General features: G+C 39.9%; 1 protein-coding gene across 1 annotated transcript in view; it reads right to left on the bottom strand.

Moving 5' to 3' along the window:
- Positions 1-15: 15 nt before the first annotated feature.
- The window catches only part of CAMKMT (calmodulin-lysine N-methyltransferase), a 248,813-nt gene continuing 235,877 nt past the window's right edge, over positions 16-12,951 (bottom strand). The window contains exons 11-12 of the mRNA XM_017744880.1: positions 5,667-5,741; positions 16-4,472 (exon numbers count right to left, since the gene is read on the bottom strand). Of these exons, the coding sequence (XP_017600369.1) occupies positions 4,428-4,472; positions 5,667-5,741 (120 nt within the window). The 3' untranslated portion in view covers positions 16-4,427. The remainder of the gene's footprint in view (positions 4,473-5,666; positions 5,742-12,951) is intronic.

Here is a 12,951-nt window from a genome sequence, read left to right as displayed (position 1 = left end):
GGCTTAAAAAAAAAAAAAAAAAAAAAAAAAAATCCCAACCAGCTGTAGCTATTTCTACAAAACCAGTTAGCAAATCTGTTTCTGCCCACCTGTGGCTGCACCTAGAGACAAAATGCATTGGCCTGGAATGGGGCGGTGACCTTGCTGCTGAAGATGAAGCTGAGTGCCCTAGAGCTGGTTTCAGCCTGGTTACATGCCCGTCTAAGCCAATTTCCAATTATTTCAGGTGCAAGTTTTAGCATGTGCAGTAGCCCTCCCACTTTGTTTCCTCTCATTACCATATGAAGACTTGCATTAGATGCCCACAGGCATTTTGCAAATGCAAGGATTTTCAATTACCCATCCTCTGACAGGCATCGTGTCATCTTTGTACGGCAGCTTTACATCCGTGAATGGGGGCTTCTACGTCATTGTTGCCAGCAATGAATAACCACAGTCACTTCCCTCTCCTGCAGCAGCAGCAGCAACCTGTGCCCTCTTGAGTAAGCTCTACTTTCCCTCCACAAATATTGCTGGGTCTATCTGTGGTGCCAGCTGTGGACAGGAAATTTTTCAACAGTGGCTCTGCATCACTTACGGTGCATTTCATCAGTACTGTTCCTATGTGTGCAAATGGAAAACGTAACTATGGAGCCAGCAATATCTGCGGGATTAATATGATTTCTCATTAATGAGAACTCTGTGACCTTTGGTATGGGATATATTTAGCCTGTTTGTTCTCTTTTTTTTAGGTGAAGTATATTCTGCAACATGCTGTGATTTCTGGCCTATTGATTAATGGGTCTTTCCACCACAAGCAATCTTAATCTTTCTTAATTGCCTTAATGGCCTCATGGCCTCTCTTTTACACTCTCTGCCCACTATGTTGTTGTTGCAAATGCTTTTGTATCTTAACTTCATGACTATACTAAGGACTTAAAGGAAACTGACTGTGAAGTCTATTGTTGCTCTTGATTTTTCCATTCTTTAAACTCATGTTTCAGGCTCCTAATATCTGTAGGTAATTTTTGGATGTAAATGTGCATATATTATAAAACAGCTGTCCAGAATTCATCAATAAAGGAGTTGATTTTTTAATAAATTCCTAGTATAGTTCTGTAGTGCAGACCATCAGATTTATATATATTGTTATTCAAATCTGAAATATTAAAATTCATGGCTAGTGTTCAATACAGTTGTAAGAATCCCAATTCTACAGTAAGTAGAAGACTTGAGTAAGTCTGCCCTGGAACGGTTTGCTATGATACATAGAATAAAAGATGAGGAGTCCACAAATAAATATCTGGTTTGAGTCTCTGCCCTCTCCTGGGGGTTTATTTAGAAACAAACAAACAAAGAAGTGATGAGATAAGGAGCTATCAGATTTTTTTACAGTACATGTCATTTAAATTGCACGATGTCTGGGTCAGTAATGTTTGTTGGTCACTGTGTTTTATTCGTGCTGTGAAATAGAAAGGCAGAAGACAGACCAAGTAAATGACAGCAGACGGTTTAGTGACTTAATTTTCAACCTACTCTTTCTCTACATGAAGAGGTGGAATGCCAGCAGAAATATACAGACTGCCTGTGTCATCATTAGCCCATGGGCTAAATGCAGCATCATCACATGAGGTTGACTCACACAGGGCAGACACTTGCAGAGATGTACCCACACAAAAGAATAATTACAACAGAGGTGTTGTTGACATTCATAAGTGACCCTAGGCTCAAAAATATTAGTCCACAAAGTCTACTCAGGGTACAATATTTTTCAAATGCTTCCAGGCAAGAAGGAAAAAGTTTAAGAAAGATTTCATCTAAGTGGTGACAGTAGCTTAATCCAAAATTCTTTATTTGCCTGACACTAAGTCATTCCCAGCAACTTCCAAGTCTAGATCTAGTCTAGAGCCAGCTGTGCAAAAGCAAAGGCAAAACTGTGAAGGCAGCAACTTCTATGGAAATAATTTCACTCCTCTCAGAAGGGAGAAGGTAATGCACAGTAATTGCAATACCCACAAACAGCAAATCTTTAAAACTGTCAGTAGTCCAGAAATGTGTCACTTAGACCACTGTAATTATGGGAGAAAAGGTGACATTCGGGGTTGGAAAAAGAAACATGCTTGTGGTAGAGTCTTTTTATAGGAAAATGTCACCTGTTTAAAAGCTGTTCAGAATTTTGGCAAGTTAGAAATAATCATGGCTGACATTACCTGGCAAAGAGCAGATGAAAAGATCAAAACTGGATAACAGATAAAAGCAATCCGGCCCATGGTTCCATCTTTCAATTTATAATGGCAGCAGCAATGTCAAATACTCCAAAACCTGACAACCAACGTGGTATGAGCAAGGATGAAAGCAGGAGAAAAATGCCAGGGGCAGAAAAAACCCCAACAAACCACACTGGCAATTCGAAGAAGAGAGCAATAGATTGCATCCAATTAGAAAGATATGTGCATATGCATAAATATTATTTATTTGCTTTGTTTTGGTGGGATATTAAATGTTAGCAGCTAAGATTTGCTAAGACTTATGGCTGGTTACCTCTGCAATGTTAGTCTTCATCCTTTCCTCTATCATGATGTATCACATCAATGAAAGCAAGCTTCCATCCTCTGAAAAGCAGGTTAATCCAGGCCTTATAGAGCCTGTCTAACACAGAGGCCAAATCTAAGTTGGAAGTTTGAACAAAAATTGTGATTTCAGATTTCTATCTAAATAACAGTTTTTAGTAGAATTTTCTGTACACGGTTTACTAGAATGTCTTTTCTTGTTGATTTTGGTGGGCAGGGTCAAAGGAAATATTCTTTAAAAGGTTCTGATCCACCCAACTCTAATATTAATTTTATCTTGCACTGTCACCAGGGTTAGGCTCTGCAGATTTAGCACTGACACTGAAACGAGGATTGGAGCCCTAGTAACCAAAGTCAGGAAAAGGCAGTTTTCCCAGTGATGAAGGCAGATGATCAGAAGGAAGTGAAAGGAATGAGGTATTTTAATGTCTCACTTATGCTCTAACCACTTTTGCACTCAGTTCTGATACTTTGTTTTTAGATACTCATCAATTTCACCTGAATTTTTTTCCCACAATACCAAGTTTGGACTTGTTATACAGAGCCTGATTATTGCATTTGTGGGTATTTTAGTTCTAGTTTACCAATAATGCAAAATTAATCTTAACATCCAGCTACAGATGCCACACCAGCTTTTGCAGGGGGAAAGGTTTTTTTCCTATCTTTCAAATTCAAGTATTTCTAAAATGTTTGAAAAGTCTTTCTATAGCAGAGTCCACCCTGAAAACACTGAAAATTTGAGTTTTGCCTTTTATTTTTCCTGATCTACAGGAAACATGTTGTTTTGTCTAATGAAGAAAAACATGATAGTAACTTACCCACCCTACCAAAAGGTGACTGAGAAAGCAGCTATGAAATCTAAAATAGTTGTTTATGGCTACAGGTACCTTTCTCTGTTGAATAGAATGGATCAGCCCTGCATAAAACATCCTGGGAAAAAGGACCTTGTGAAAAGGGAGCCCTGGCTAGGTGGGAGCTAAGATGCAGGAAATCAGGATGTTAAGGAATGTGCAGTGCAGTGCTCAGTGCTGAAATGTTGTTTTTGTGTGTGTGTGTGTTTATTTGTTTGGTTTGGTTTTCAGTTAATGATATTTTCAGTAAAAAAATATATACAATTTGTGACTATCTCTGGCCTTTATATTTATTTGCCTTCCTGGGACTTGGGGAAGGGCTGGCATTTTCTTTAACAGAGCTCAGCACCACCTGACGGAGCCTCTCAGCTGAATCTCCGGATGCCGAACACAGCTCTCTCTCATTATGGTACTGTGGAAATCTATGGTGTAGTCAGAGCAGCTTTTGATCTGTAGCCATCCAAGTGATGGAAAGCTTGTCTGAAAGCTTCTCTTAAAGCCTCTTCCACAGCTGAAGCACATTTGTAAGGAGGACCATAACTACAGTAGAAATTGGATACTGATAGTACTAAGTCCTGGCCTTATTGAAGTGAATCTCTATTTTCCATAGATTTTATTGTGCCTCAGGTATTCCTTGAATCTCAGGGAACTAAGTTTTATCCAGCAATAATATCTCTTTGCTGATCTTTGTGAGAGTTCTAAAGGATTTTTTTCAACAAGAAGTTACCCAACAACCACAATTATGGTCACATCAAACCCCTACCAGCATCTACTGAAATAACAAACCAGAAAGGACATATCACTTACTTCCTAACCTCAAGGTTATACTATGGCACATCACACTTCTATGTCCTTGCCCATATCCTGATTCCTCCAACATCTATTTAAATGCTTAATTTCACTAACATAAAGGATCTTGGTGGATTCACTACTGACATACCTCTCAAGGAAGTGGAGGCAAGTGATTGTGTCAGAACTTAAAACTTTTGTCTTTAGGCACACTCCACTGTTGCATATGAATCACCAACTATGTTTGGTGCACAGCAAACACAATGATGGCAGCAGGACAAAACTGAAAAGGAGCAGGAAGAGACATATTCATCAGATGCTGTGAAAAGAAAACTGCAGAATTTAAAATGAGTTTGCTCACTGTCTGTAGGATGCTATCCCAACTGCAAATAATAAAAGAGACCCAGAACTACAGCTCCACCAAGATCTGTGCCTGGTTCTGTGCTGCACCCACAGATCTACCAGAGTCAGACATCTCTCTGCTCAAGAATGTTTCCTGTAAACTTAAACCAGTGGAAGTGAAGAGTGAAAGGGTTGTGTATTACAGCTACAACATTGCACATCCTTAGGGCTGGAACTGACCTGAAGTTTTAGGTTAAACTTGAATGCTGCCACTCTGATGTAAAATTAATATGGGGGGTGTGGAAAAAAGTCTGGTAGGAAGCTCTGGAACATAAAGAGATATGTTACCTTTAGCATACAGTTTGCATTGGCCTTTTTCTGTTCAGCTGGATGCGTATCTTGCTTAGAGTAACCTTTTTTTGCCCAACTCCACCCCCACTCAAATCTGTGTAAACGCTATCATTTGAAGCTCAAGTTCATCAGGGTACATGGGTGCATACATGGCTTTCACTACAAGTCATCTGCTTGATTTCCGTGAAGCTATTTAGATGCTTAGACTCAATTGTGTTCTTAAAAACACTCAGAATCAACCCCTAAGTCAATTTTCTTTTGCCTTCTTCCAACCAACATTATGGATGTATTCTTTCTTTGGCTCCCTGTCTCTTACCACATGCCCTTTAAACTCACCATCCTGTCTGCAGTGCTCTAAAATGTCTGCATACTTCCCAGCATTTCTCCTCATATTTTCTTTCCCTTATTTTGTCTGAATCCACTCTCTTGTCTAATGCCATACACTTCCCCTGACTTGTTTCCTCTACTCTGGACCTTAAGTAGCATCTGATGTTTTTCTCCTACTTTTGAAACAGTGTCCCTGGCCTCTGTCTTCAGTCAAGTAGCCTCTCAACCCCTTTTGACCATCATTATTATTTTCCACATTTCGGTTCTTCATAAAAGGCAAAAAAAAGGAGGAACAACATGATGCATGAGTGTATCAGGAGTACTGAGACTCCCCAGAAAATTAAATTATCTTAATTTTATTCTTAGAAATAATCAGTGTACTAAAATCACTGATATTTTTCAGGGACTATTTAAAAGTACAGTTTGATAATACAGATTTTGAGATAGCAGAACCCACCTGATAAATAACAGCATCCAAGCTTTGCATTGCCTGACTCGAAGAACTGAAGTCACAAACCTCCTCAGAATGAACCTCAAACACACAGAAGATAAATGTCATTTTCACGTGTAGAAAAACAGGCAAAAGAATAGAGGACAGAGCTTCTTCAAGAGAGGACTCTCTAATTTCTGCCTATGTGATGGCTCTTAGGAAATTTGCAGCCCTGCAGAGTAGACACACACCATGGAGGCACAAATAGTTTTGATCTGATAGAGGGAATAGTTGTTGGGTGCAATGACAGGAAATACAATAAGCAACTTCTCCCATTTTTGACAACTCATACATTGTGTAGAAAGAAACTATTACAATAATTTTGAAGCCAAATAAGTAGGGCAAAGAAGGGCTTCTCCACACTTTTTAAATCAATTTGGCATGTAACCTCCAAGCTCACTTAAACCTTTCTCTTTCATCCTTTATAAAACAATTGACTGTAGCCCACTCAGAAGCCTACCTGTGCTTATCCTGGAGTCCTCAGGGGATTTCACAAGAGGACTTTCCAGATGGCAGAAATATCCCTGTGCACAAGCTGACTGCATTTCTCAGTTTATGCCCACAAGGTTTTATGCCCAAGAATTTCTGGTAATTTATCAAAGAGTTGTAACATTAGTTCTGAAGGAAATAACTTGCACTGGAGTCTAACTACGTTTGCTAATTTTTGTACCAACAGCTAGTATGGAGCTTGAGGAAGGCTAATTTCTCTTGCCAAAAAAAGCATGGATGCTTTGTGACAGCCTTTCTAGCCCATACAAGATTGTTCAGAAATGCCGGCCTAAGCCTTTAAAAAAGTATTTCATAACAATAAAAAATGCTTTGAGCATTTTACTTCCAGCAGGACAGAATAATGTGTTATGTGAAAATCATGTATAAGGAATCTGTCCACCTATTTTCCCTGCAAAACATTTGCTAATCATGCTGTTAAAGGGGATGAACATATTTTAGAATATTAAAATTTGATTTGGCAAAGACGAGTTTCAATATTAAAACACATATAATGACCCTTAGATTAAGCTTTTCTGATATACTTAATACCCAAGCTAAATAACTAATCCACAGAGAACAGGAGGTGGACTCAGCAGCTGAGTAAGATTACAATTTTAGGACATACTGTAGAGGACACAGGGAAATGCAATCTCATCATTTTCTTAACAATATTCACTAAATATTGGTTAGTCAAAACCACCTGGCACTAAATCAGAAAAAAACCCAACATCCTGCATTCACATTGAAATCTTCTCATAGGCCTGAGACCTGCCTAGTACACAACTGTGACTGTGTTGTTTCATCCTTCAGAGGAGAGGCAGAAACTACTGTGCGCACTGTATTTCATTCAGTGGTTTGTTTAGCAAAGCACAGGTACTGCTCAACTTGGACAGATAGCCCTGAGGGAAAAACTACTCTCCAAGAAGAGCTGGTCAATCACAAAACAAGTGGAACACAGTAATAATTAATCACAGGTGAAAATTCAGTGCATGATTCCGAAGACAAAAGATTCGGCAAGGGTTTCTAAAAAATTTTCACTATTTTTATAGCAGCATGGTGTCAAAGCAGAAGAAATGGACACAGCATTGCAGAAAGTCCTTTACCTCAAAGTAAAGTAATTTTTAAATTATTGCTGGATTTGTTACATTTTTATGCGGACGGGGAAAGGTTGCAATGAACAACCCACAATATAACACAGATCAAGTAATATGAATTTGCCACAGTATTCAAATCAGTATATATGTATACATCTGTATAGACATTATATTCATGTGCACACATTCTGTTATGTTCACTGATGTCCACATTAATGTACTATTGTTGTTCATTAATTCCTGTAACACAGTGTGCATATGCACATGATGGAGAGTGAAACATTCACACATGCAACATGTGAACTGTTGCAGGGAGCAAACTCCTTTTGAAAGCAATCTACCTGAGAGACATCATTTTTCATATATTGTACAGTACATGTAAACATAGATGGAAAAACACAGCTAAAATACCAATTTTCTTCACTTTCTTTCACCTAACTCAACAAAGTATAAATTTTTATTAGGCTGTGATTTATTGAATAAGTATTTTAAGTTCTTACATTTCCTCAGGTATGTCTACGTGCAGGAAAATAAAGCTAAATTAATTTAATTATTTGTAGGCAGATTATCTCATGAACTGTTCAGTTATGTTTTGCACGTATTTTTCAACAGCCTATAATAATTAAAATGAAAAAGGATGAAGGTTTATATTTTAAAGGGTTTTTTAAATGAATTTTTTCATAAATTACTTTTCTCCTAGCGGAAAATGGTTTAATTTATTTTGATAGTAAACAGATCTTTACAGAAAAACATATAGAAATTTAAAAAAAAGAAGAATCAAAATCATTTTACTTCAACAAAAAGAACCTTCTAATGACTGCTCCCTAGGACCCAAATATAAAGTGAGATTTAAGAACACTTCAGAAGTTGCCTGCAACTTTCTTTGCAATTATCAAATGGTTCAAATGATGAAATGTGTTACCTGTAATAGGCTATATATTCCTGCTATGTGACAGGCTTTTCTTTTCATCCAGCAAAGAAAATTCACTATCGATGCCTTGGGAGTAAAGCTAGATCCTGAATTTTAAAGAAGGCGTATAGAGGTTACTTGAATGCCTTTGCTTTCTATAACCACCGATATGTCATTTATATTCTCCAGAAGGAGAGAATTTGTGTACAGGCAAATGTTTCTGTAAAAGAGTAAGGTTTCTAGTATTTAGCATATCTATATCTCAGCACATTTTTAACCTGAACTACTATTTGCTTCCTTAGGCATTTATATGGGGAAAACGGATTAAAGCAGGCAGGAAATAATGGAACCGATTCTTTACCATGAGCAGGATTGGACCTAATGTATTGTTAGCTTGAAGGAGGAGGAACTTGGTCTTTTTCATGTGCCTCTTAATACAGATATCTCTTCAGCTTTGCAGAAAAGGTGTTGTCTTTGAGGAATTTCTGTCATGAGTAATTTCCATATATTTTTCCCCAAATGGGATAGGAGCTCTTGGTAGAGCCAAGGTAGAGTGGGACAGAAAATTTAATTCTCTGCACAAGCCTATCCTGGGAAGCACAGCCATCAGACTGAGGTATTTCTGATGTCCACTTGTTGACACTGACTTGCACAATATCTGTGGCAGAAAATATATCAGAGAGATGATGCGTGTCTTAACCTCAGCGTGCTGTCACAAACCACTTGGCACTGTGAAACACACGGAGGGAGGACTGCAGCAAGGAGCAGCATCGTCACAGGGGAAACAGCAGTGACTTAAACTGCTCTCTCTCACAGAGGAGGCCCTGAAAGGCACCGTTTTTAAGCACCAGGTTTGGAAATGAACCTGCTTCTCAGCTGGCTCTGGAGTGCAGGCGATGTGCTTGCGGCAGTCCGGGCGGAATGCTGGGCTGGGTGACCGCTGGGTGAGAGGAAGGCAACCAGTGAAAGTGAACCACCAGGCTCCTTCGTGCAACTCCCTGCTTTATGTTTATTTTGATGAAATAACTGTATTGCAGCATTTTTAATCACTCAAAATTATCATCCTACTTTGTCACCAAAATAGCACAATAGCTAATTGATCTGCTGAAGCAAAACAGCACAACCCCTGGCAGTATGTTTGTGCTAATTCACGAGGGTTTTTTTAAAAGAATTTGGGAAGCTATCTATATACCTACACAAAGGTCTTATTTTATTATTAACTGCAGTAATTTCATACTGGAACCCTAATATTACAGTGCAATTTAGTTGAAACTGTTGAACTTGCGAACTGTTAACAATACAAATAACACAATAATGGCGAAGAATCCAAACACTTCGCAGCAGCAAACTAATAATCAGTAACACTTTTATGCCAAATAAGCTACCAGGGAATTAATAATTTCGCTTCCCTCACCACAGCACCACTGGTGTTTCAAGACATTTCTCCTCTGAGGAAAGAAGCTGATTTGTGCCCCAGCCCAAAATGAGGGCAGGTGCCTCCTCTGGGCAAAGGTATGTTTGTTGGTGCCCCCAAATGCTTTCCACCCTCCTCCCCCTCTTGATGGGGCCATGGTGAACACAGGCTGTGGGTCACCAACCCTGTTCCGGGCTATGCAAACAAGATACATTTCCAGCACCTCACCCTTGTGAGGTGATTTGCCTCATGAAGGTAAGGAGCCAGGAGGTAAATAAATAGGTCTGTTGAGCCAGGCCGTGCCTGCACACACCTGTATCAACAAGGATGCAAGCACAATTATCTTACCTTAATGAACTTAATCTTTAATTTCACAGCTTGGCCCTTGTGCTCAGCCTCTTAACAAAGGAGCTGAACTGTTTTAGTCCATATGACCACCCTTCCTCCAACAGCTGTGGAAACTTAAAGCCACGACAAGGATTTTTGCCCCTTGTGAAACTGTCAAAAGCAATAAATATTTTTCTTTTTTTCCATCATTAGACCCCGTTAAGAAAGCCTGGCCATTGTCCACTGTAATTCCCAGCGCTCACGGGGCAGGAGCTTTATTGTCCCAAATGAATCCTGAAGTGTGAACAATGCGGGGGAAAGCGGCCACTCTTTTCGGGAGGGTGTAGCCGTGAGGAATGCGGCGCTTCCCCACGGACGGCTCCGCCAAAAGAGCACTTGTGTTTTTTAACACTGGCCTTTCAGGAGGATGCTCGAGTTAAGGCATTGTGGCCCACTGTAAATAGATGCACTCGCCAGAATGGGGCTTCGTCATCCCTAATTAGGGAAGTAACTCCAGAGAGACAGCATGTCACTTGCAAGACTGGGCTCATTGTTGGGTTTGTGCGCGTCCCCACAATGTGAGGTAATTGGAGTTGTACCTTTTAGAAAGCTGCTAATTTCACATAGGAAGTGCTAACAAGACCTTTGTGTGCCATGTTTTCCTTCGTCCTTTCTAAGGAAGTTACAGAGCTCGAGTACTGGGAATGGCTGGGCCAAGGCCTGCCGGAGGAGGCTGCGGTAATGAACCACTTCAGCCCCCCGCCAGAAAAAGGAGGCCTAATTTTCGGGCCTGAGAAGACGAGGACGGACAAAAGGTTCTGTTTAAGCTTATTATACAGGACATTCTCAGTGCCTACACAGCTTTCCTCGAAATGACCCTCTCAAAATAAGTGCATCAAGTTTGAGCAAATAGAAACATGCAACTTTCGAGGCTGGGGGTTATAGTTTTCTTTACAAAGCCATTTATATAATGTAAGCTGCAATTAGCGCGGAACGGAGCAACAAGATCTAGCAAGGAAAGTTCCCTTGACAAAGGACAGAAATTAGGGGAATAAGTAACAGTTAAATATTGGCTTTGGATAACCAGCTGAAAAGGCCTTTCAAATCAGCTGTGGATGTAAAAAAATAAAATAATTTTACTCTGAATATCTTTCGCCTCAAAGTTTGGCTTTTAAATCACCGACTGATTGATTCCACTAATTTCATATTATCTAGATAGAATGAATCTGGGCTTAAAAAAGAAAAAAAAAAAGGAAAAAACTGAAAAGCCTCTCAGCTTTTAAGCCTGACAATATCAGCAAAATGTCCATAGGAATTACATATAAAAATTCAAACGGTAATGAAACAAATTACTACTTACAGTATGAAAAGTCTGCAAAAGCTTTTTATAGACTTGAAATGCAGAAGTTATAAAAACTACTCAGTGAAAAGAATTAGAAAATGACCTTTGCAGATCGGGGGCAAAAATGAACAGTCTTCAGGGGAAAAAAAATTCACTGTTAACAATGGCTTTTAATGCCATTTTGCTTCCCTCATTTATCTAATAATCATGGCAAGGTTAGGGTAAACAATGAACAGTATGTTTTCACATATTCCACCTTTAGTGTCCTCCATATGAATTTCTAAAACACTTAAGAGAATAGATACATAAACCTGTGACCTTCAAATGAGCTTTTTGCTACTTCCAACATTTTGAATAAAAAAGGTCAGAAAATTGAAGCGCTTTTGCGCAGTAATGAATTCCATTCTGTTGGGTAAACAAAGCTAAATTTTAAAACATGGACCTGACATCTCTATAGCTCAAGAAGCTATTCTCTCCTTTGGGCGTGGGGGGGAAGGGTGAGGAATGCGAGCACTCCACCAGCCACCCTCTAAATCACTGCAGCATCCACCAAGGAAAGGAGGAGGAGGAGACAAAAATATTTGGTTTTATTCAGCGAACAGCCATGATTTCCAAGGCCAGTGCAACACAAATGTTGGATTTTTAAGACTTTTTTTCCCTCCACCTCTCCCCCCTCAGTGAATAATTGATCCGGTCCACACAAAAAAGAAGCCAGCGCTACCCTCATCAAGCCAGCTCTTACTGACGAGGGCCTCCAAAAGTTACTTCAATTTCCGCCGTGCTTTTGTCTGTGAGTTGTCCTGGCTGAAAGGCCTGGTTAGGTATTGTTGCAAAAAAAGTCTGCGCCCACGTTTATTCCCCCCCTCTAATTCATACTCCGCATTGTGGGGTTTTGCTATTCAGGGACTGATTGGACAACAGCCCAAAGAATGGCCCCAGTGATTAGGCTCTCAGCATGGGTCTGGATTGTGGGTATAAACCCAGGGCTGGGGCTTGAATTCACGGCTGCTTTCTGCTTCCTCCTAGCGCCTCCCGCGCCCAATATTTTCTGCATCCTTTGCTGCAGGTAATGCATTCCTTCATACCAGGAAATGGAATCCGTATAATTAGTCAGCACAGTAGTGTGTGAGCCCTTGAAAGTCCCCGGGTTGTGCCCCAGGAAGCAATCGCGCTTTGGTATTGATAGGAACTCGCGGGATTTTGGTCAGGGTGGGATAATACAAAACCCCGAGTATTGTCATGACAAGGTATTCATCCTGCTTGACAAAGGAAACTTTTCTGCCGTCCCCCCAGGGGCACACAGGGGCGATGCTGGACACAAATTTGTTTGTTTAGAAGTGGAGGTACGGTTTGCCCAGCCCAAAGGCCAGGCCTGAGCCCATCCCTGCCTGCGGCTGCACCGCGCCATCCTGCTTCCCACTTTGCTTTACGTTTGAAAGTATGGCAGCTGTGCAAGGCGAGAAGTGTACAGATGTCACTCTGCGTCTTACATGTCAGTAACTGGAATTAATTTACATTTATTTGCCAATTGTTTTATATCATTTTATGACAATGTGCTGCATAATATAATTTAAATCTTTAATGTACAACTAATTCTCTACCATTAATTTGTCAACATGATTACTGGATATGCCACCAGTAAAAGCTGGATGACTTGAAATATGTAGAAGGCATTC

This window comes from Corvus brachyrhynchos, unplaced genomic scaffold, assembly GCF_000691975.1.
Source record: "Corvus brachyrhynchos isolate BGI_N302 unplaced genomic scaffold, ASM69197v1 scaffold258, whole genome shotgun sequence".
In the NCBI taxonomy this organism is placed as follows: domain Eukaryota; kingdom Metazoa; phylum Chordata; class Aves; order Passeriformes; family Corvidae; genus Corvus; species Corvus brachyrhynchos.
This window is presented reverse-complemented; position numbering and strand designations above follow the sequence as displayed.